The sequence below is a fragment of the Megascapheus bottae genome, chromosome 9, assembly GCF_031878675.1.
Source record: "Megascapheus bottae isolate mThoBot1 chromosome 9, mThoBot2.hap1, whole genome shotgun sequence".
NCBI classification, from domain to species: domain Eukaryota; kingdom Metazoa; phylum Chordata; class Mammalia; order Rodentia; family Geomyidae; genus Megascapheus; species Megascapheus bottae.
Window position 1 is genome coordinate 44,078,327 of NC_143517.1, and position 24,922 is coordinate 44,103,248.

The 24,922-nt window shown below is 39.1% G+C and overlaps 1 protein-coding gene across 2 annotated transcripts in view; it reads left to right on the top strand.

Moving 5' to 3' along the window:
- The window catches only part of Zfpm2 (zinc finger protein, FOG family member 2), a 405,961-nt gene extending 381,334 nt beyond the window's left edge, over positions 1–24,627 (top strand). For both annotated transcript variants that reach the window (XM_090339252.1, XM_090339251.1), the window contains exons 6-8: positions 13,418–13,624; positions 18,400–18,624; positions 20,886–24,627. In XM_090339252.1, coding sequence (XP_090195378.1) covers positions 13,418–13,624; positions 18,400–18,624; positions 20,886–23,425 — 2,972 coding nt within the window. In that variant the 3' untranslated portion in view covers positions 23,426–24,627. The remainder of the gene's footprint in view (positions 1–13,417; positions 13,625–18,399; positions 18,625–20,885) is intronic.
- The last annotated feature ends 295 nt before the right edge of the window (positions 24,628–24,922 follow it).

Consider the following 24,922-nt stretch of genomic DNA (forward strand, 5'->3'; position numbering starts at 1 on the left):
TAACTTTTGTAAAAGACATTATAAATCCTCATACTGAATGAACTTTGTTCAGCCTTCATATCTTACTTATTTGTCTCCATGACAAAAGACTCTCCAAACCCAGTAAGGTGGGAAAAGGTGAAAGTAAAATTCTTCTAGGAATGTACTTCATGTAATTAGTATCTTTGAAAAAAATTGTGGTTTAAAAGTTATTGAGTACCAATGGCTTACATGTATAATTGTAGCTACTTGGAAGGCAGAGTTCTGACGATTGCTGGTGCAAGACAGCCAGAACAGGAAAATCAGTATGACTGTTATCGCCAACTAATCAGCAAAAAGACAGCAGTGAAGCTGTGACTCAAATGTCATGTTGCTAACCTGGAAGCAAAAAAACCTAACAGTACCCTACTCTGAGCTCAAGGTTCAGTACTGGCATAAAAAAAGAGCTAGGTCAAACATTGGTCAATATCTGTTGCAACTTAAGCAACAGAGTCACCTACAGTTGCCTGCATTTCAGGGCCCTCATGAAGAAAATGCAATTCATTTCTTCCTATTAACTTTCTTCTTCAGACCAGCCACAGTGAGGAAGAGATGTGTGCAATCCATGTTCACTATCCTGTGCAATGAAATCATTAGTTCTGTTATATTTAACATGCTGATGAAGGAATATAATAAAATAAATAGAAGAATCCAATAAAGTAGTAATAAAAATAAAACAGAAGCACAAGCATTCATTTAAAAGTGGGTGCTGTATGAAGAAAGGGACCCAGATTGACATTCCTAGCATATGAATCCTATTTCCAAGATTTGGCCATTGTTCATTGTAATGCTTGACTGAAATCCCCTTCTGGAGAAGAAACGTGCTTTGGACATGTCGTGAGATGTGAAAGAAATTATGATAGGTCTAGTTTTAAAATGTAAATTCCCTTAATGATATGTCATTTCTGGATTTCGTGGAACTCTACTTCTTTTTAGAATTTTTATTGTAAAATTGATATATATGTAGGGGGTTACAGTTACATAAGCCAGATAATGAATATATTTTTGAGCAGTGTCAACCCTTCCCTGCTTTATCCCAGTTTTTCCCCTCCTGACCCCTTTCCCCCTCCCAAGTTGTTTAATTCATTTCCAACAGAGTATCCAGTGAGCAGCACTGTTCAGTTGGTTCACCCTTCGGTTCCAGGATTTCTGTGCCTCCCCTTCCCTGTCCCAAATCAGATAAACCTGGATACAACACAGAGGGTTCAATAAATAAAATGTTTTGTGAAGAGAAAATCTTGGGAAATCTACATAAAAGTTAACCAACCTTATGAAGGCACAGCACACTCTTGCAAACAAAACACAGCAGAAAAGAACCAAACAGGCCTTCCCTGATGTTTTTTATGTATGGATGCATTGGGTGTTTACTTAAGGGGCCAGAGTTCTTAGAAAGAGTTTCTGACCAGAGGCAATGAATGGTGGAATCTACCTTTGGGAAGGAGGCTTGGTAAGAAACACTTCTAATCACTTGATGGGCCAAAAGATTCAAACTGTGAGTCCACAGAAACATCTACTCCTTGGATCTATCCCACCCTTCAGTGCCCTCCGTCAGAGTTTTCCCTGTTACACTGGCTCCCTCAATAAGTCTCTTGGAATTAAAAAACTAAAACAGGAAACAAGGAAATGGACATGCTGGCAAACACATAGAAAGGTTCATTTGCAGCCTGGTGCTTGGGGCTTTCATTAGGATCCTGCCATGGATATTTCACAGAGAAGTGGAAGAAGGAAAGAAGAAATTAAAAAAATACAATGAACTTGTATTATTTCTTCTTCTGCAGAGCAGCAGACACAATGTTTTACTTTCCTCCCCCCTCTATTTCCCTTCTACCCAATTTCCGAGCATTTCAAGACTAAGCAAGAATGAAAATTAAGCATAGCCAACACAGGAGTCATAATGAAATTGTAACATACACTCAGATTACTCATAAGCTTGCAAGTTGTGTATTTTGGTGGAGATTTCCTCCCTTCTGCTCCTGATTGCGGATGAGAAATGGTCTTTTAATAGGCAGATGGTAAAGACAATTACAGTTCGGGGCTCAGCTGGGAGTTATATCAGTTTATTGCAAATTATTAGTTGATAAATGCTTTTGTTTATAAGCAGGGTCTTAAGCAGCTTTGTAATCAGTTTATCAGCAGCAGGTGACATTGTGACAACTTGCCTTTGGGGTGGGGTGCAATGTCACCTCTTGGCAGATCATTTCAAACCATGATGGTTATACCATTAGTTGACTACCATGATACACCATTGTAACTTGCACAGCAAGGGCACAGCCTAACCTAGGAGAATCACGGTACAAATGATAAATTCTGAAAAGACTCCATGAGCACAACTTTTCCTTCTGGAATTCCATAAAAGAGCATGTAGTCTGACTGAGGTCAGACACCTGAGCCTCATGCCTTTCAGCTTATCCATCCTGAAGGTTTTCCACGCAATTCTGAATATTCATTTCATTCTTAAGACAGAATTTCTTCTCAGGAACTTCATCAGAAATGTGTGTACTTCAGATCTGACCTCAACTACTCTGGTAACTTTTCTGAAAGTGTATGTGTGTGTGTGTGTGTGTGTGTGTGTGTGTGTAAAAAGAGAAAGAAAATTATCTCTATAGGAGACTTTTTTTGCAAGACAAGACTCAAAAGATCTAAGATCTAGTGGATTTCTGATACAAATATGGGCCAAATGGTGCTTCCCGAAAAGAGATCAGTGAGGGGATGGACTGATTTCCCATCCTGCCTTTGTTTTCCCTGTCTACAAAATGGGAAAGTTGCACTTCAGATATTCCACAGAGCTGTTTCCTTTAGAATACCATATATCTGCACACCATTTAGACCAATATTCTCTGTTGATTGTATGCTAGGTAATAGAAAATATCTGCTGTTAGAAGTGACAAATAAATTGCAGATGCTTCAGTAAGTCTATTTCCTAAATACTGCTGAATGAGAGACTGCAGTTTAATATTTTATAACACAGTACTACTACCATTTACTAATATTTTGTACTATCTTGAAGAATCATTTATTAGCAAAAGATTTTATTTTATTTTAATGTATGGAGGGGTTACAGTTATATCTCACACATGTTTTTGTCTCCATTTCCCTCCCCCACCCCTCCTCTCATCTTTTTTCCCCTTTTCTATTTCAAATAAGCATATAAACATATATATATATATATATATATTATGCCAGGTAACAAAGTCAGATACTGTAACAATATAAGATTAACCAAAGGGCAACACAAAAGAAGAGAAAAAACATAGTACATTAAGAACAACAGTCACTCATAATTAAGCTCTTGTTTCCACGTCCTGGAGGTCTATTAATTTGGCCTCATCCTATAGGACCTTATGTGTCTAGTAACCAAAGATTTTAAACTGGATACCAGGAACAATATATTTGCTGATCTATAAGCCTTTATATAATATACATATAATTCCTTTTAATTGATACCTTAGCCAGAAGTTTATGGGCTTAGTCAAGACAAAAATATTCAAATAAATAACCATATGTAATCACTCCTATTGTTTATACCTACTATCCAAGGAAAACTTAAGGAGTTAATAGGAAAGTCTAGATCTCATGACCGGAGTGAGTAGTCTTAAGTCTCTAAAATATTGATATAATACAGAATTGTCTTTGGAAATAGGACTCCAGGTGGTATATTTTAAATTATACATAATGTGTGTGTAAAAATTTTTTCTATTAGTTTCAAAAATATGGTTACATATCTCTGTTAGTTTATCTCCCTGGTTTTTTCTAAAATCATACTAAAAGGATAGGCTGCTTTTAACCTGCAGGTGAGGTGACAATGTGGGTCATTTTAAAATTTGGGTTGACATAGGCTCACTTATGATCATCTAAAAGAAACACAGAGGAAAGTTTCTAACTTCCCTCTATGTTTGATACACCGTGGCCAGGTCCCAGTTTTTCAGTTCTTCAACAATGAAGTATTCTGCTGACAGCAGAAGGGCTGCCTACAGAAAAGTTGAAGAATGAAAGTCAAAAAAGAAAATAAAAAGAATGAAAGTCCTGAAATCATACATGAGAAGCTACTTTTCAACCTAAAGAGCTTGTGGTTTTTCCCATCTCCCACAATCAACTAAAGATTTTGTGTTTTCCAAGTCATTTTATCATTCACCCATCCTTCTTGATGAAATAGGAAGAATTTTCTTTCCCTAAATGTCCCTTGATGCAAAGGCACATCCAGAGTGGCTGGTCTATCAAAGTTGACACCACACTCCTTCCCCCTAACTGGGAGCTTCTAGAATATTCTCTGAAAAGATCTCAGGAGTAACCTTCCTGGAAAATTCGAATACCCCCAAATGACCTGCATTGGCCATAGAGTACAAATGAAAAACGTTAAAGATTATTTAAAAACAGGAAAGGCCTTTTTGCAAAATGCCTTTGATTTATTGCTGTGCATTGTGCAGATCCTTATCAATTATTCTTATACCATTTTATTCAAAAATTGTTATAAACTATGAGTTGGCATGTTGTTGTGTACAGGGGGGAAAGGCATTAATCAACTCTAAATAAACAAGTGCACAGGTCTATCTAACAACTATGAAGTAGTTAATACATTTTAAGCAATTTTCATACAGAAAAGAAGGCTAAAAGAGTAGTGCTTAATTATCTGGACTCCTCTGTGTTGGGCTCCCTTTTGATTGTATTAATGAAGCAGCTGGCCCATTGTTTCCCTTTAATTCCTCTATTGTTTTAAGAATATGTCACAGCTCTTTATTCTTTTATCAGGTGCTGTGCAGGAGTGTGCACACAATACCTCGTATTCCTGCTGTATTTGCCAAGGCACAAAGAAACCTCCAAAGCGGTTTTCAAAGCAGGGGCACCCATAATTTATAAGTTCTATTCCTTGTACCACCCTACTGTCAAGAATTTTCAACAGTATTGGATTTGAATTTATTATAACATTTGTATTGAGCAATGTGGCCACCTATAGATATATGTCGTGTGTTTGTGTCAGGACCATGAGATTGAAGCAAGAGTAGGTCTCATGTTGAAATGAGGCATTATTCAGCTACTAGGGAATTCTAACCAATGACTCCCCACTTTTGAAAAAAAAAACACTTAAAATTCAGGAAGATATATAGTGTGTGGATTGAATTGTTAGCAAAAGTAAAAAAAGTGAAGGAGCCAAGAAGTCTACAGTCTGTCACTGTCCCTTGGTCATCTCTTTTTGTACACTTCTGTGTATGTGTCTGTTAAATGCTCAGTTACCTTGCCAAAGACATTAATTTGACATGAATGTACCTCCTAGGTTTGTGAGTGCTTTACTCCAAAAACATATAATCTTTATTAAGTAAACCATAAACTTTATCAAGTAAGCCTTAGTTGGCCTTGCTCCAGTCATCATTTGATCATTTTATTTATTTATTTATTTATTTTGCCAGTCCTGGGCTTGAGCTTAGGGCCTGAGCACTGTCCTTGGACTTTCTCAAGGCTAGAGCTCTGCCACTTGAGCCTCAGCACCACTTCCCACTTTTTCTCTATGTATGTGGTTCCGAGGAACCATGCATGCTAGGCAAGCACTCTACCACTAGTCCAAACTCCCAGCCCCATTGATCATCTTTCTACACCGCGTTTAGAGATAGACTTGTTAGACTTATGCACAAATATTCTACACGTTGAGAAATAATAGAGAAAGGTAGTATCTACACATAAAAACATGCTTTCTGTGCCAGAATCTTTTTTTTTCCATTTAGTTAAACTGTTTAGTTTTCAGCGTAGTGACTACATTGAGTCCCTCTTAGGAGACAGTTTGCTCACATGTGTATGTATATAATCCTATATTATGTACTTATCCATAATTTCTTTTCTGTCTAAATTTCTATGAAAGCCACCAAAAGTCACCAATAGTAACATAAACTCAACTGACTGATTCCCAAACCTTTCTCAGTCCACACAAATGGTGTTTTTCTGTTTTCTCCCCAATCAAATGTCTATTTTAGAAGCTATTTTATTGATATTTTCCCCCTAAAGTTCCCCACAAAAGAAGAAACGTGACTTAATGACCTAATATTGCAGAATAAAAGTTACTAACTTGAACTTTTAAAAATCCTTAGAGAAAATGCTATTAGAATAAATTATTATTGTAAGTTATCCATTATTTGTTGTGTTGTTAGGAGAGGGTGTATTTTTTTAACTTAGCATAAAGATTCACACTGGTATTCCTATCTGCTTGCTTATGGTTCCTTATCCTTCTGTATGTTGAGGGAGAATAATGCAAAATCTAAATGTGATTTAATTGGCTCAATTTGTTCTATATTCATATGCTAAGCATAGGTCAGTATCTTGATGAGTGCACCAGTTGTGCCACAGGTATGCAGCCTCACATTGCATTTTCTTATATATGTATATATATTTTTATAAAGTAAGCCTTTATCAATCAGAGAGATAAATTAGAAAGAAACATGTATAGTCATAACACATGGAAAAGATTTTCCAGCATGCTGTGTAATTATTAACCTGATTTTTACCATTGTATAAAGCTATGAATTGCAGATAGCACAGAGGAAGTTAAATGCTTTTATTCTGGATGCATTTTGCTTATACAGAACTCTATAGGTATGGTCGAACAATATAATTGAAGCTTTGTCAGCTCTGTATCCTAGCAACAGATAATACTGTTAGGTTACGGAATTGCTCCTGGTTGACAAGTAGGGAGTATTTTTGTGTTTATCATGTTTGCTAATGATGGGATCCTTTCCAAAAGGCCTGTCTTAATCTTAATTAGGGTTTATCAGCAGAGGTCTGCATGACATTGTGCAGACACTGATTTCATAAATAATAAAAAGTGCAAGTGAAAAATTTGGCAAGAGAGGGAGATATTTAAGGCCACTGCGTCTAGTAAGAGGAGCATGAATTTCCAAAATATAATCGAGTTTGAACTGTGACTTTATTCTTTATTATCAAGGCTTGTAGTACATTTCCTTGCAGTTTTGACAGCAATTATAGGGGAAAAATGTATAAGCCATCTGTTAGGAATGGTGTCTGTGTTACAAGTTCCTTAATCATAAACATTCCTTAGAATAGCCAGTACATGCTTCTGCAAGAATGTCAAGGTTTTAGTTGTTACTACTCTTTATTAAACTTCGATTGTTTTTGTACTTTGTTGTGAAGAGAGGTGGATGTGAGCATGAAAACTTAGAACAGGGACATTTGCAGCACAAAAGAGAGAAAAGGAGAAGCCTAAAATAACCTGTCCAATTGGTGGAAGCCAGGAAGATCCCAGAGAGTTGTGCAAGGGCCCGATATCATTTGATAAAGATTTCACGTCCATCCAGGGTGATGGGTTGTTTTTGGTTTAGTTTTGTTTCACTTTTACTTTTGTTTTTTGCTCTTGTTTTTACAATATTATCTGTCAATAGTTTGGGGAGTTCATTTCACTAAGAATTTTTTATGATCATATGCCCATAGCTATTGAACCTTTTGTGATCCTCTTCTAAAAACATCCTCCTTCAGTCTCACTTTGTAAATGTCTAGAGCTCTGGATAATTTATCACATCCAAGTATATTTTTTGCCTTTTACCATCCAGTGTGTTTACTAGTACATTTATTTGCATTTTCTAGTTACAACAAATGAGGAGAAACATACAATCAGTTTTTTTTTTCTGCCTTTGTCAGGGTTTCGTAATTTTGTCTCATATGTAAGTTTATCTGTTTGGGGGTAGACTAGAGGGCACACAGAAACAGTGAAACAAAGGTTGAACAAATGTAGTGATGGATGGTCCTCACTAGACACTTTGTTCAACTATACAATTTGTAGGGGAGAGGGATCATGAAGGAAAACCTGGGAGAAAGAAAGGGATGAGGTAACACTTCCAAAATAAATATACTCATTACCTGACTTACGTAACTGCAACCCCTCTGTACATCACTTTTATAATGACAATAAAACAAAATAAAGTATAATAAAAATTTGGAAAGATCATTGATCGTTTATAATAAGTTATACACTTTCAAAATAACATAGAAATAAACATTGTAAAGCCAAACATAATTCCTAACTAGATTATTCAATTGAAAGGAGTCTAAATTGATCCACAGTTCTTTATCTTTTCATTCATTCCTACAATCCTAAAATTCTATTAGGGAAAATAAGGAAGATTTATGGTTATTTTCACTTTTTTTCTTTTTTTGAGCAGGACCTAGAAACTTTCCCTGGGCTTGTTTTGCGCAGGGCTAGTACTCTACTGCTCGAGCCACAGAACCGCTTCTGACATTTTCTGTTTATTTAGTACTGAGGAATTGAACCCAGGGCTTCCTGCATGCTAGGCAAGCACTCTAATACTAAGTGACATTCCCACTCCAAGGTATTTTCACTGCTGAACATCATTTACTGAGTTCCAAACATGGACTTCTTCTCTGCTTAATGGTCTGAACACTTTCAGGAGATACCTGATGATGCAAGCTGACGGCAGTTCGTCCCATAGCAGTTATTCTTAAATCTAGAGGTGCATTGACCATTTTAGAAAGCTTCTAAAACTGCTAAAAAGCTTCTAAAGGAAGCTCAAATTTTACTTCCAGAGACATTGGTTTGATCTATCAGAAATAAGGTCTCAAATTGGATGTTGATTAAAAACTCTCCATATGGTTGCAGATAAAATTGCCAGGCCAACCAGCTTGTGTGCACAGCTACCTCAGAGGGTGAAATGGAGAGGATCATAGCTAGAGACCAACATGATTTGAGAAAAATTTCACAAAAACTTTTCTTGAACAATGGCACCATGCCTGACATCCAGGCTTAATGTAAAGCGTAAATAGGTGAATTACAGTCCTAGCTCCCATATCTCCTTCTTGATTCTTCTCTCTTTGACCATAAATTGCTAACTTAAACTTCTAGCCTCTTTGGTACCACCATAATCTCACTGCTTAAATTTCATTTGATAAAGAAACACTCTACTAGCAGTAGAATCAGGTACAAATATGAATCGACAGACTCACTGGAACTAAAGCACTCAAAAAGTAGCCAGGGAAAACAGTATGGAAAAGTGACAACTTTCATTTTAGTGGGTATGTGACTTTCAAGGAGTATCATGATGCTACAATATGGAAGTTGCTTCTCCCACCCCGAGGTTTATCTGCTGGCCCACCAGTCCCTGGGCGCATGGTATAGAAGGTGCTGTAACTTGAATAGATGTACTAATGAGAAGTCTCTGGATCAAACAGGAGGTGGATTCTCCTAAGGCTGTGGGCCCCAGTCCCTCTCTTTCTGTTTGGAGATGTGAGCTTTCCATACTTGCTCTGTTGTCACTGGAATATCTCCAAGGAACCTGTATAAATGGTATTTGGACTTTCAGCCTCCATACTTGTGCATAATACTTGTCTTTTGTGTGTGTGAATGATTTCCCTTAGCACAATGTTCTCAGAGAGTATCCATGCTGTAGTATGTACCAGCATTTCCTTCTTTAGTGAGGGTAAATAATATTCTATTGTACACATTCTCCTTAACCAGCTGTCAATGAAAATGAACTGAATTATTGTGAACAGTGCTGCTATGTTATGAACCTGTGGATAAAACTTCATACTTTTAGCAGCTCTTTGGGGTATATGTCAACACAAGTTGCTAAATAATGGGTAATTATATTTTTTAACTTTTAAAAGAATCATTCTAAGAGTGATTGCTTAGCATGCATGAAGCCCTGGGTTTGATTCCTTGGTACCACATACACTGAATAAAGCTGGAATTAGTGCTGTGGTTCAAGTGGTAGAACAGTAGCCTTGAGAAAAACCCAAGGACAGAAACCAGGCCCTGAGTTCAAGCCCAGGATTAGCAAAAATAATTTTAAAAAAGAATCATTCTATTGCACAAGTTTACATTCTCTCAAATGGTGCAAAAGTAAGTTTTGCTATAACTCTATATCATCAATGAACACTTTTTATGTATAGTGTTATTCAGATGTAATATTTTTGTTACGTCCATTATAAGAAGAGTTGGTGTAAGGTCCTAAAATAACTATCACCATGATTTAGTATGTTCATGTATTCAAATTGTTTCACCATGAATACTACCACATTCCATACAACTGTAAATTATAGTTGTCAGTATTACCCTAGCTCCAAAATCGATAGAGAAAGAAATTGGTTCTTCTGTTTTCTTAGGCTCTTACTGATTGCTAGAAATTGTTGCCATTTTAATGGGTCAGTAATCCACAAATGTATGCAGCCTGACACACACAGGACAAACCAAAGTCTGAGTTACAATACTGTCACTGACCATGTGTGCAGCTTTAAGAAAGTCAAACTTTTCAAGCCTCATTTTTCCCCCACCACCAAGATAAGGAAGAGACCACCTGTCTCATACATTAATTAGCAGGATTAACAGAGATGAACACTATCAGATCCAAAGGATCACCTAACTAATACAGATTGTCCACTGCTGTTGTTGTTTGTATAATACTTCTTGGTAAGATATCAACTTACTACCTAGTTAATGGCATCACCACTATCTGCCTCCCTGGGCCTAGTGTCATTGCTAGAGGCTTCTTGCTCTTCTTGAAATATAACTTGGCATACCTCTTCCATCTGACTGCTCCCTCAAAACTAATTCTTTTCACAACTACAGGGGGTCATCTAATACATCCTATCCATACTGTTTCCTTCCTAGGCTGGTAGGGAAACGCAATCCTTGACCAAAATGTGTTCATTCATTTAAGTCAATGTGGAAAGAATATCTCCGTACCATGATCAGGATACAACCCTTTCACCCTTGCTCATTCTGTTCTTTTTCATGAGAGAAAGTCATAAGATGGACCATTTGCCAATTCCCATGGCAAATGATACCACCCTTGTGTTGGCTATGACTCAAAAGACACTTCCTCATCAAGTCTACACAGTTCATTTTTGCACTAACTTAGCCTTTTAAAAAGGATATGTTCTAATTAAACCACAAAATGAGATGAACGTGATAATGATGAAAAATACAGTACATAAAATATGGTACACAAACACTCATGTATTCTAATGGTCAGGTTGTTTAATAATGACAGAAATCATTTTTGATCATGTGTCTTTGCACCTGACATTTTTCAGTTTTATTTTATTTATTTACTGGGTTGTTTTGATTCACAATTTGAGCCTAAGAATCATGTTATTCTGTACATATATCACAGTAGTGACAACAGTTACCTATCATTAGGTGTCATCTCTAGTCTTTTCTTTGCCTGAGTAGTAAGTCCAAACCTACCCTTCCTTTCATGAAAGATGCTCAGAGGTGGATTTTCCTAGACAGTGAATTTCATCATTGAAATAGAAACACTCTGAAGACCTTGTTATAAATAAATCTGAATTGTGGTTCCCAGCATTCCTTTCTTCCCTTCCTGATTACACAAAACTTACATAGTAAACTATCCCTGAGGAAGGGTGAGACATGGACGATTGTCTTATTTGCAGCTCGAAGTAGTGTTGGGTCCGTGTGTGCATCAGAAAAGGCAGAGCAGTTGAAGCTAAGGTTTTCAGGAGCAAAGAGTGGCACCATTAGAAATCCCCAGCTGACACCTCTGCTTCTCATCCAATTGGCTAATGATATAGTTCAACTCCTATCATTTGCCAGTAAACAATGGTGGCTTACCTGTATGCTTTCAGGCACATTAGCACCAAAGTGTCAGCAATGTCCAGTATTTAAATATATCTATGTGACAACTTTCTTACAAGTTTGAGGATTGTAATCTTAGTTGTTTCAAAAAACAACAGTACATTTAATATATATATATAGTATTTATATATACTATTTAAATACATACCATTTAAAATGTTTAAATATGTTTATTTAAATACATACTATTAAAAAATCTATACTATTATGGGTGGTGTTTTGTTCTCTTTGTTTTAAAACGTAATCAGTTGACTTAATTAATGGCCCCCAGTTTTCTCTAGAACTACTTCCCAATTCCTCTGTGCAACTCAGCTCTGTCATGAACTGTGGTTATCTCCACCACCAGATTTTCACCACAAGTTGTTTAAAAATCATGATCTCTGAGGGGAGAAAAAATGAGGTGCAGCTGAAAAGACAGTTATGCTGAAAGATAAAGAGAGCAATATGACTTATCAAAACCAGTACAATTTTTTCTTTACCTAATGAGTACATATACTACCTTCTAATATATACACAATGGAGGGGGAAAGCTTTTATAACAGATCAAGGATGCCACATTATTTCAGACATAACTGTATAGGATACATATCTAGGCCTGAGAGTGTAGATAACAAAATATAAGTGCTCTGCCTGTCTAAACATGTTAAATAAATGAGCATCCACTATCACATTCCAATACATTAGAAGATGTACTTGCATAGCTAATTTTTCTTCTTAATGCTCCACACATGATCATTTGAAGTACAGAACCAGAGTATATCTTAAGTGTTTGAAGACAGGCTTCTTTTCATTTAAACAAATCTTTATTTAAATAAGCCTTTTTGAAAAGGATCTTTGACGTATCTTGTTCTTAGAAAGTTCAATCAGGTTAACAGGAGATTTTAAAAAAAAAGGACTACATTATAAAGAACATTATATAAGTAAAGATCAATTAATCAAATGGAAAAAAAGTAGAAAAATGGGAGCAGACAGACATAGGGAGGCTCAAACCCCTAGGAAATTCAGGTTAACTTCATAGATTTTAGGAGCTTCTATTTACTTTTTCAAAGTTTGGGGCATCAGGTATTGATACGATGATGTGATATGATAAAAGAAGAAACAAGATGATTGGGAGGGGGTGGGGGACAGAAATAGGAACAAAAACATGAGAGGAGGTGTCAATGTGTGAGAAGTGATTTACCCTCTGCCTAGTGAATGTAACTGTGACCCCACTGTACATTACAATAAAAGGAGAGAATGAGAGAGAGAGAGAGAGAGAGAGAGAGAGAGAGAGAGAGAGAGAGAGAGAGAGAGGAACCCCACTGTACATTATAATAAAAGGAGAGAAGGAGAGAGAGAGAGAGAGAGACAGAGAGAGAGACAGAGAGAGAGGGAAGATTCTATGAAGTACAGAATAAGTAACTTCAAGGGCTGATCTAATGTGAATGTCTACATTGGAATGTTCGAACCCTAACTGTGAGGTTTTCAAGTGTTACACCAGGATTGATAGCATAGTTAATGAGTTAATGGTTGAAGCAATCCTGGAATCCTGACAGTTGAGAGGAACTTTCTATGGATTACGTTGGTACTTTTCCTGGTCTTCTCCTACTTGTTGTCCCTAAATAGTTCACCAATGCCAGGAATCCAGTTATCCACAGAGGCAGTCGGGGAAAACAACTGTGGTCTTGATCAAATATTCCTCTCAGTAGAAAGCAATGTGAGGAGGTGTTGTTGACATCAGTCTTAGCCTCAGACAGGCTCCTGGAGCATTCCATGTCAATTTTGCTTTGCTTTCTCTTTTTCTCTTCTTAATAGGGGGTCAGCTTTGGTGCACCACTACGAAGGCCATCTCAGAGGGTGAAGAGCTAATTGCCTTTGTGGTGGATTTTGACTCAAGGCTACAAGCTGCCAGTCAGATGACTCTCACAGAAGGGATGTACCCTGCACGCCTGCTGGATTCGATTCAACTGCTTCCTCAGCAAGCTGCTATGGCTTCTATTTTGCCTACAGCTATTGTCAATAGTAAGTGCTGAGTGCTGTAAGACCAGCTTTGTAGAGGTGATGGGTATTTGTGGGAGAGAAAAATCTCTCCTGACAGACAACCAACTGGGGACAGACTTTCTATCAGCAGTGCTGTGGTATTTTATCATCTAAGTTTTACTTCAAGTTTGTGTGTACGTGTGTGTGTGTGTGTGTGTGTGTGTGTGTGTGTGTATGTGTGTGTGTGAGGGGGGGAAGGGAGAGAAAAAATGGTTTTGGGGAAAATATTATTAGAATATATAAAAAATACATATATTCAATAGGAGTTAATTCCTGGATGTCACATATATAAAAAGTAATATTTGAATCTAGTTGAATAATATTTAAGACTATTTAGCTCTAAGGAATCCAGCAATTATTACTAATATTTCATTAGCAGGACAATTTTTATTCTTTGAAACTTGAAGTAAAAGCATATAAAACAAAATTTTGACTAAATTAACTAATGAAAATGAATATGTAATCTTACGTTATTGTGAAGCTGTACAAATGTCAATTCTAATTAGGCTTGGGAGAATACAGTGTCTCCACACAGATGCAGAGACTTTGTTTGCATTTTGATGACCTGGATGAAAGAGACCCCGGTAATCCAGGATAAATCAAAATATTAGCTAGTTTAAAAGCAAAGTCAAAGCCGGGAGCAGTGGCTTATGCCCATAATCCTAGCTATTCAGGAGGCTGAAATCTCAAAATCAAGGTTCAAAGCCAGTCTAGGGAACAAAAGGACCTGAGATTCTCATCTCCAATTAACCTCTAGAAAATGGGAAATGGGGCTTGACTCAAGGGTAGGGTGGTAGACTTGAGCTGAATAGCTCAGGAACAGTGCCCAGGCCGAGTTCAAGGCCCATGACCCACAAAAAAAAATGCTAAGTCAAGAATAGTTTGTTAATTTGTAGAGAATATAAAAATATTCTCTGGCCAATTTACCTTTGAAATCTTATTTTATTAAGATGAATATTGACCTAGCTGCCAGTGGTTCATACCTGTAATCCTAGCTACTCAGGAGGCAGAGATCTGAGGATATAGGCTTAAAGCCAGCCTGGGCAGGAAAGTCCATGAGACCCTTATTCCTAATTAACTAACAGAAAACCAGAAGTAGTGTTTTGACTCAAAATGGTAGAGTGCTATCCTTGAGCAAAAAACTCAGGAACAATGTCTAGGCCCTGAGCTCAAACCCATGACCAAGAACATCAACAAGAATATTGAGTGTATATTCTTTGAACACATAAACTGACACTATACAACGCACACAAAACACTGTTCTAGTGATCCTGAGATCTGTATTCTAGACAGATATACTTACTGAACTCTATGCAAAGGTAGATCTACCTGTAGAGGAGAAAGGATGCTAATGTTAGTAGACAGGTTTAAATTTTTATTTTTAATGTATAAGCAATTAGTTTTAATGAAACTTGAGTAATATTGTTGAAAATCCTTGAAATTGATGCAGAATAGAAATCAAGATATATATGACATCTTTGTAGTAAAATAAATGAAAGAGCCAACAATATTTGTTTTCTTAACTGCAGTTCACCCAACTAATTGATGCAGTACCTCAGAACTAAATGGTTAATATTGTTTGTTTTCCTTAGTGGAAATCTTATTCCACTGCTGGACCTTTACTCTGATTCTGTTCATATGGAATTGAAACCATGTAGGCTCAACTTAAATGTGAGAAAAAAAGGACTTCATTTTATTTCAAGGAACTTCAAGTAACCTCACACTGCTACAGAGCTATAATGAATAAATATTAATTCTAATTATATTTGATCATTTTCTCTGCTTTGATAACAAAGAAACTATTCATTTTAAATAATTTTGCATAGGTGCATTGAGCTTTGGCTTTATCCTATAATTACTAAATTAAAGACATTGGGTTGAAGTGGGTACTTTATGAAATTGTATATTCCAGAAGCATGTGAATTTAAACAATTTGAGAATAAGGGGTTTAAACACAAAGCAGTAGTCAATAAATAATTTTAGTTTGAAGCTGCACATTTTGCTGGATTCCCTTACCTCTCTACCAAAATTTTATACTGTTTCACCTGGGTCCTGTAACAGAAATTTCACAGGTTCACTTTCTTCACTACCATTGGTTCTGCCACCAACTCTGAAGAGTTCACAAATGCCTAGATGTTTCTGCACTTTTCCACTCATGTCGCCATTTGTCCCGTATTCCTCTGTGTCTTTTATAGCAGTACAAAGTTCTACCTCTCTAATAGGGCCATATGAGGTTTTTGTGGCCCAATCTCACCTTACAGCATTCTCCTTCTCTCACTACGAATGCTAAAGATGCTCAAAAATGCTCTAGAAACCCAGAGTCCACAGTCAGGCAGCACATGTTCTCTCTGATATGCAGAGGTTATAACTAAAATGCACTGGGATATGACAAATTATACATGATTCTAGATCCTCATGTACAGTGAGACCAAAAAAAGAGGATATTCTTCAGAGAGGAACACAAAGGTGCAATTCCTAAATGCCTCTTCATATTTTTATGAAGTAATATACACACTGAAACAAATTCCAAGGTATGGAAACAAAAACTTTTTTTACTTTTAAGTTTTTAATGATTGTCTTCTTTCCCCAATGTATGGTGTAGTCACACACATATTTTTGGGAGTGCTGGGGGAGGTCACAGAACTTGAGGGAAAAAGAATGAAAAGCACAGCAGTGGAGCTCAGTGAACACTGATGAAAGTGAACTGCACAATTAACAATTGGAGTTGGGAGGGAAGGACTGGGAGAGAATGAGGGAAGGGAAGACACTGTATGAAAGGAAATGAACTCATTACTTGACTTGTGTAATTATAGACTCTCCATATATCACCTCTAAAATAACCATAAAGCAAATTAGCATTTTTAAAACCCAGAGTCATTCCAGGTACCAGTGCCTCATATCTCAGGGGCAAATTTGAGGATTTCAGAAGCTATCCTTGGCAAGAAAGTCTATGAGAGATGGGGCTGGGAGTTTGGCCTAGTGGTTAAAGTGCTTGCCTAGCATGCATGAAGACCCAGGTTCGATTCCTCGGTACCACATACATAGAAAAAAGCCGGAAGTGGTGCTGAGGCTCAAGTGGTAGAGCTCTAGCCTTGAGAAAGTCCAAGGACAGTGCTCAGGCCCTGTGCTCAAGCCCAGGACTGGCAAAAAATAAAAATAAAAAAAATAAAAAAAGAAAGTCTATGAGACTTATTTCTAATGAACCACCAACAATGTCAAATGTGTAGCTGTGGTTCCAGTGGTAGATTGCTAGACTTGAGTAAAAAAAAGCTCAGAGAACAGTGTTCAGGCTCTGAGTTCAAGCTGTAGTAACAACACACAGGTGCACACACACACACACACACACACACACACACGGTCAAATGGCATTTCTCAGTTATGCATTATCATGTGGTCATCATCTCTCTGCCTCCTTCATCAATGAATGAAACCATTATTTATTCATTACTGTCCTGGCATCTAATTGCAAAGTATTGGTCATCTTTTCCACATAATTCTACTTCCTTCATATAATTTTCTTCCCTTCTTCCACCTTGCTATTTGGACAATATGGAAGAGAGTTTAAGACTGGATTCACATCTTAGTTTAACTACTTTTGTGATCACGGACATGTGATCAAGTTTCCTCATCTGTAAATGGGATATCTATACACGTGGGAAACTTTCCATGACTGAAATAGAGAAAAATTTTATATGCATCTATCTGTCTGTCTGTCTGTCTGTCTGTCTGTCTGTCTGTCTGTTTATCTATCTATGACTACAAGCTGTAATCCAAACCTTGCTGCAGTAAATATGTAATTCATTTATGTAATACATAAATTCATTCTATTGCTAATCAGTAAGTAAGGCTGATCTTTCAAATTTTACCACATTTAAAACTAGACTTTATGCTTACTCTGCATTATCTGATTCTGTCAGTCTACAATCTCTTCAAGTGTCTGCCAAGTCTTTACTGGTCTATCGGTTCCTTAGCCTCAGCAGTAAAGGATTCCCTCATGGTTTACTCTAGTCACCTTCTCATGCTCTGAAGGCTTTGATTGGATTGTTCTCTTGATCAAGATGACCCAAGCACCTGAACAGATCCATTTTACCCTTCAAGTTTCAGGTCAGACAGATTTTTACCTTCTCTCTAAGCCTTTCTCTTTCTTTCTCTATTCTCCCTTCCCTCCAACACCCTCTTGACCATGTCTTCATAGACTCTAGAGCATCATTTGAGTCCTATGTCTAAATAGCTATCCTCTGTAATCTAACAGCTTTGGTTGCTCTTTACTGTTAGCTGTTTTTTATTTCCGTTTAACATTCAATACAGCATGGAGGCTTGTACACAGTACGTATTCTGTCATTAATTTATTAGATGAAAGTAAGATGCCAGGATTTTTCATCAAGACTATCATGAATGTAGACACTATGTGTTGACATTATAACTAACCAGGTAAACCACTTTCCAACACAATAAATGCACATTTTAACCATACATATAAAATTAATATTTTGTGCTTTCAATATTGAGGACCCCTATAGTACAAATCTGTAAAAAGAATTTGTGAGAAGTTAAACTTCAGATACTATCATTAAAAAAAAGAAGTCTAGTCCTGGACTGCAGAACCATACCCAAGTCCATATCTGTCGCTGTCTGATTGCATAGTTTGTAGAACCTGACAGGTGACTAAGAAGACAAAAATAATCAAAATGAATGATGCTTTACATTTGCTTGGCTCCAAAAGACAGTGGCTAATGTTTCTCTGTTTGTTCCTGCAGAGGATATATTCCCTTGCAAATCCTGTGGCATCTGGTACCGGAGTGAGCGGAACCTGCAAGCCCATTTGATGTACTACTGCAGTGGGAGGCAAAGAGAAGCTGCTCCAATGTCCGAAGAAACTGAAGACAGTACTCATCAGATTTCTAGCCTGTGTCCCTTTCCACAGTGCACCAAAAGCTTTTCAAATGCTCGAGCTCTAGAAATGCACCTGAATTCACACAGTGGTAAGGGTCTCGTGTGTGCCTCCCATTACTCCATTCTAACATATGTACATATGTCTACCTGCCTATTTACATATTAACTATCTATCATCTATCGGCCATCTGTTTGCTTTCATATTGCTGGCCAAATCATTCTATCTATTTTCAGGTTTGAATGTAAAGTTTCAGTATTATCTGTGTATTGTCATTAATATTTACTACTTTGTGTCAAATGATCTTTGGAAGCTCGCTTTTTTTAGGAAATAAACAGTAGGTACATTTAAAAAGGAGTTGCTGAACTCAGTCGAGGCTGTTCTTTTGATAGATCCAATTTAAAAATCACACTTGGAAAATTAACCTTTTAAAATATCCAGTCAAAAATGACCTCAACACCTGTGTTCTTATAGTTTAGTTTATTAAAAGTACCTTAGTGCTATGTTTTTAAATTCTTTAAGAAAAATGAGGCTGAAAACTAAAGTTTACCTAAGTTATCTTTTAGCAAAAAGATAGAAATAGGGGCTGGGAATTTGGCCTAGTGGTAGTGTGCTTGCCTAACAAGCACAAAGACCAGGGTTCAATTCCTCAGTACCACATACATAGAAAAAAGCTGGTAGTGGTGCTGAGGCTCAAGTGGCAGAGCTCTAGACTTGAGAAAGTCCAAGGACAGTGCTCAGGCCCTGAGCTCAAGCCCATGACTGGCAAAAAAAACAACAACAAAAAAAAACCAAACAAAAAAATAGAATGATCCCAATTTATTCTGTAAGTGTATGCCAACTATTCTTAGTGTAATATCAGATTCAAACCAATGGAATTATTAAAATTAATCAGGCATGCTCTCGAATGGGGTAAAACTAGAGTTTGGGAATCAGTTCTTTGATATCTATACTCCAAAATTCTAGGATACCTCAGGTGATATCCTAATCATTGAAAAACTGAAATAGTTGCGAAGTTTTGAAATATTAGTTCCTGCTCTCCTATGCTGTGAAGTATAAGCTCTTTGAACCTATAAAGTGTATCTCCATCCCATCATCCTCTTCTGTTTCTTTACAATGAGCTGTCTTCACTGGGGTTTATAGGAAGGGAGGCAGAAATAGGTTGCTTGTGTTAGATGGTGAGTCAAGCCAAGCACAAAACAAAAAAAGCAGTGATAAAGTTCCTTTCAGTAAACCTGAAAATGACTTTTACCGAATTACATGAAAATACATGGAAACTAGAACTGACCTTAGTGATAGGTACCTTCCACAGTCAATGTGATACCAAAAGCTTTTAATAACTGACTGCAAACAGTCATCCATCTGCAGGAAGAATAATAGCACTGGATAGAGAGAAAACATGCTAAGCAAAATGACTGTTCTTCTGGATTTGCATACTTTACCTGAGTCTCTTCTGAATACTCTGGTTCTTCGGAATAGTCTTTTATTTGCACATAGTTGTTTTTCTGTTGTTGTTGTTGTTGTTGTTGTTGTTTGTATCATCCCTTAATGAATACTCACTTCTTCCTCCTGTAGAGTGTATCAGTGAGAAGTTTAAGAGATTTAAAATCTGAGGCCCTGCTAGGCTCATGGCTGTAAAACCAGTTACTCATGAGGTTAAGACCTAAAGATCATGGTTTGAAGCAAACCTGGGCAGTAAATTTTATGAGACTCTTTAATGAGGCAGTAAAAGTCTAAAAGATATGTGATATGTCTCATGTAAAAGAATGCAACCTTGAACAGAAAAACCTAAGAAACAGCACTGAAGCCCCGAGTTCAAGCCCCAGTACTTGTACTGAAAGAAAAAGAGAAAGAAAGAAAGAAAGAAAGAAAGAAAGAAAGAAAGAAAGAAAGAAAGAGAAAGAAAGGTGGGAGGAGGGGGGAAAAAGGAAGAAAGGAAGGAAGGAAGGAAGGAAGGAAGGAAGGAAGGAAGGAAGGAAGGAAGGAAGGAAGGAAGGAAGATAGAGGGGGGGGCTGACCTGAGGCCTATTCGTGGCTCTGTTTCTTCATAGCTCTGTTACCATAGTCAGTTCCTTTAGCTTCCTTGCCTTTGTTGTCTGACCCATAAAATGGAGGCAGTGACACTGACCCCAACTGTGTGCTAGCATTGAGAAGAAGAGGCTTTGGAAGTTATGTGGGGCCACTTTGATTATCACACATGACACAAGTGAGAAAAAGAAAAGTTACTGTTCTAAATAAGATTGGGTAAGATTTCAATTCCATGAAAGCTTTCCATTAACGTTTCCTCTCATTCAGAAACCAACAGGTATATAGGTCTGAGTTTGTTTTTAATTATTCTGTGTCTGTGTCCAGGAGTGAAAATGGAAGAGTTTCTCCCTCCCGGTGCCAGCCTGAAATGCACCATCTGTAGCTACACGGCTGATTCTGTGATCAACTTCCACCAACACCTGTTTTCCCACCTCACTCAAGCTGCCTTCCGGTGCAGTCACTGCCATTTTGGTTTCCAAACTCAGAGGGAACTAGTGCAACACCAGGAGCTTCATGGCCCGAGCAGCAAACTTCCAAGGGAAAGTGACATGGCACATTCTCCAAGTGGAACAGAAGACAGCTTACAGCCAGCCACGGACCTGTTGGCCAGAAGTGAACTCTCCCAGGGCCAAAAGGCCATGCAGACGAAAGACGCGAGCTCTGACACTGAACTGGACAAGTGTGAGAAGAAGACTCAGCTCTTCCTCACTAACCAGAGGCCGGAGATACAACCTACCACCAACAAACAGAGCTTTTCTTACACAAAAATTAAATCTGAGCCCTCCAGCCCCAGGCTTGCCTCGTCTCCTGTCCAGCCCAGCATGGGGCCTTCTTTCCCCGTGGGCCCTTTCCTATCCCAATTTGCTTTTCCCCAGGATATCACAATGGTACCCCAGGCTTCAGAGATCTTAGCCAAGATGTCCGAGCTGGTGCACCGACGACTGAGACACGGCAGTAGTAGTTACCCTCCGGTCATTTACAGCCCTTTGATGCCCAAAGGGGCCACCTGTTTCGAGTGCAACATCACCTTCAATAACTTGGATAATTATCTCGTGCACAAGAAACACTACTGCAGCAGCCGCTGGCAGCAGATGGCGAAGTCTCCGGACTTCCCCGGAGTTTCCGACAAGATGGCCGAGGCTGTGAGTCCCAACACCGGCCAGACGTCGGTCAGCCTGCTCACTCCAGCCGACCCCGACCACCCCCTTCTCCAGACGGCCTCCTGCCTCAGTTCTTCCGCCGTCTTAGACCTGATGGGGCCCAACGGGAAGGGCCACGACAAGGACTTTGCCACCCAGGCCAAGAAGCCGGCCGTCTCCAATAACAGCAGCAGCAGCAACAGCAGCAGCAGCAGCGACGACAAGGCGAACTGCAAAGTGGGGGACACGAAGCACCCCGGCGCGCCCTTGGTGGACGGGGAGAGCGACCCGAGCAAGACCACCTGCGAGGCGTGCAACATCACCTTCAGCCGGCACGAGACCTACATGGTTCACAAGCAGTATTACTGCGCCACCCGCCACGACCCTCCGCTCAAGAGGGCCGCGGCCAGCAAGGTGCCCGCCATGCAGAGGACCATGCGCACGCGCAAGCGCAGGAAGATGTACGAGATGTGCCTCCCCGAGCACGAGCAGCCGCCGCGCGCGCCCCTGCTCCAGCCACGCTTCCTCGACGTCGCCAACCTCAGCAACCCCTGCACCTCCACCCAAGAGGCCGCCGAAGGTCTGGCTGACTGCTACCACCCGCGCTGCGACCTCTTCCCTGGAATCGTCTCCAAGCACCTGGAGACATCGCTGGCCATGAGCAAAGGCGTCCCCCCCGCCCTTTCCAAAGGTGACAGCCCTCACCCCGGAGGTGGCGGCGGTGGAGGCGTCTCCTGCCTCGACCTGGACCTGCCCATGGATCTCAGCAAGAAGTGCTTATCCCAGGCCGAGCGGACCACCGCGTCTCCCAAGAGGCTGCTGGACTACCACGAGTGCACCGTGTGCAAGATCAGCTTCAACAAGGTGGAGAACTACCTGGCGCACAAGCAGAACTTCTGTCCGGTGACGGCGCCCCAGCGCGGCGAGCTGGCGGCGCGGCTGGACGGCCAGGCGCTGCTCCCCACCTCCGAGGGCGAGCGCAGCAGCAGCAGCCCCGAGGCAGCAGCGGAGAAGAACGGGAACCCCAAGCAGCCCTCCCCCAACGGGAACGTCTTCTCCTCCCACCTGGCCACCCTGCAAGGCCTCAAGGTCTTCAGCGACGCCGCGCAGCTCATGGCCGCCAAAGAGGAAGGCAAGCACCTGCTCCTCCCGCCCTGTCTTTACCCCGGGGCCATCAAGAAGGCCAAGGGAGCCGCCGCCGAGCAGCTCTCCCCTTACTACGGCATCAAGCCGAGCGACTACCTTTCGGCTTCTCTCGTCCTCCATAACTCTGACCTAGAGCCAAGCACACGCGTGGAAAATGAATCTCCTCCGAAAGGCCAGGCCTCGTCCAATGGGTGTCCCGTGCCCAAGAAAGATTCTCTCCCACTGCTCCCCAAAAACAGAGGCATGGTCATCGTCAACGGGGGGCTGAAACAAGACGACAGGCCCGCCGTCCACCCGCAGCCAGACAACGCTGCCCAGAACCCTCCGCCCGAGGATGCCCACAGATCGCCCTCGTGGGTCTCCGAGAACCCGTCGGCTCCCAATGAGAACGCGTCCCCGGGCAGGCCCTCCGCGGAGGAGCACCTGGCCAGTATAGCGAAAGGCGTGAACGGCTCCGGCCAGGCCCCAACCAGCGGCAAGTACTGCCGCCTGTGTGATATCCAGTTCAATAACCTGTCAAACTTTATAACTCACAAGAAGTTTTATTGTTCCTCACATGCCGCTGAACACGTCAAATGAACGGAGGGCGAGAAAGGGAGGCAGTCACCTATGGTACCCGTGTGTAGAGAGTATGGTGTTCTAACCAGTCCAGAACAAGGGGAAAAAAAAAACAAAACAAATAAAAAATAAATAAATAAAAATAAGGCTATTTGAATTCCAACTGGGCAGTCAGGAGATAATTCATTGTGGCTGAGGGGAAGACTTAAGATGTAATTTCATTACAGTCCATTAGTAAAGTGTATTATTGGTGCCATTTTCCAAAAAACAAAAAATTAATTTATTTTACCAGCAGTATTCATAGCTGTGGTTATGTTATTTTTTATTTAAAACTTTATATTAAAGTCATTTGTAATGTTATTGTATAGTTATTGTGTAGCAGATATGGTTTGCACTGTATAGTAGCTTTTAAAGAAAATAGTCACACACAATACCGAAAAGCATTTTAGAAATAGCTTCAAAAGCACTTGTGTATCTTGATTTTTTTTCTTCTATGCTGTTGCAGATCTATGTAAATGCTAAAATATAACTTGCAAAGATGTTCTAAGTACACATGCTATAAGTTCGCCTTAAGATTTCAATTCTTGGATAATCAGGCTCCATTTGCACTTTATATTTTAGCAGATACAGTCTCTTAGTCACTAGGCTTTGCATTTGTATGTAGTCGTATGTTTCTGTCCATTTTCTTAATCTTAAAACATGTATGTTCATATGTTAAATGAAGATGGCAATTTTCTTCTTGTATAGTACTTGTATTTTCTTTCGCTGATGCAGCTGTCTCAATTTTTAAACCTTTGCTGTTGAACGCAATACTTTATAAAGAATGAACAACATTACTAGAAGCAGTATTGTAAGTAATGAGGTCGTATTAACCAGTTTTATCTTTTGAAAGGCACAGTCTAAATCGAAACCCTAAACTCGATGCTGCAAGTATGAATTTAATTCATATATAAGATCTATTTAAAATATAAGTCCCAATACTGCACCTGGTGATCACAAAGATAATGTTCTACTTCTGATAGAAATAATTTCTCAACAAATGTTGTTACTATGCATGTACATGGATGGAATAAAATTCCAGATTGTTGGAGACGTTTGGCAACCCTTTCCTTTCCTTAAGAACCAAAAAAAAGAAAAAAATACTGAGCATTCAAAGGTGTCACATGGCTAAAGACAACATATCAACATCAAGTTCATATTAAATTCGGCTTCCAGATTAATTGCTTTAGGCATACAGGTTCCTATTCTTTCTCTTTGGTTTAGTAGTGCTAAATTGAAGTTAAGTGATGATAATTTTTTGTCACAGAGAGAGAGAGAAAGTGAGAGAGAAAAAAAAAACTAGAATTCTAGGACCCATTCTAATAGTTTACCTGAATTTAAAATAATTCAGCATACATGTTTTAATATTGAAATGAAAACTGAAAATCAAACCATGGCAAGCTCTTTTAGTAGCATTAGAGTATCTATTAATCAAATGGAATTCTATCATATTATATCAGAACATAGCTAGAGCTTTTT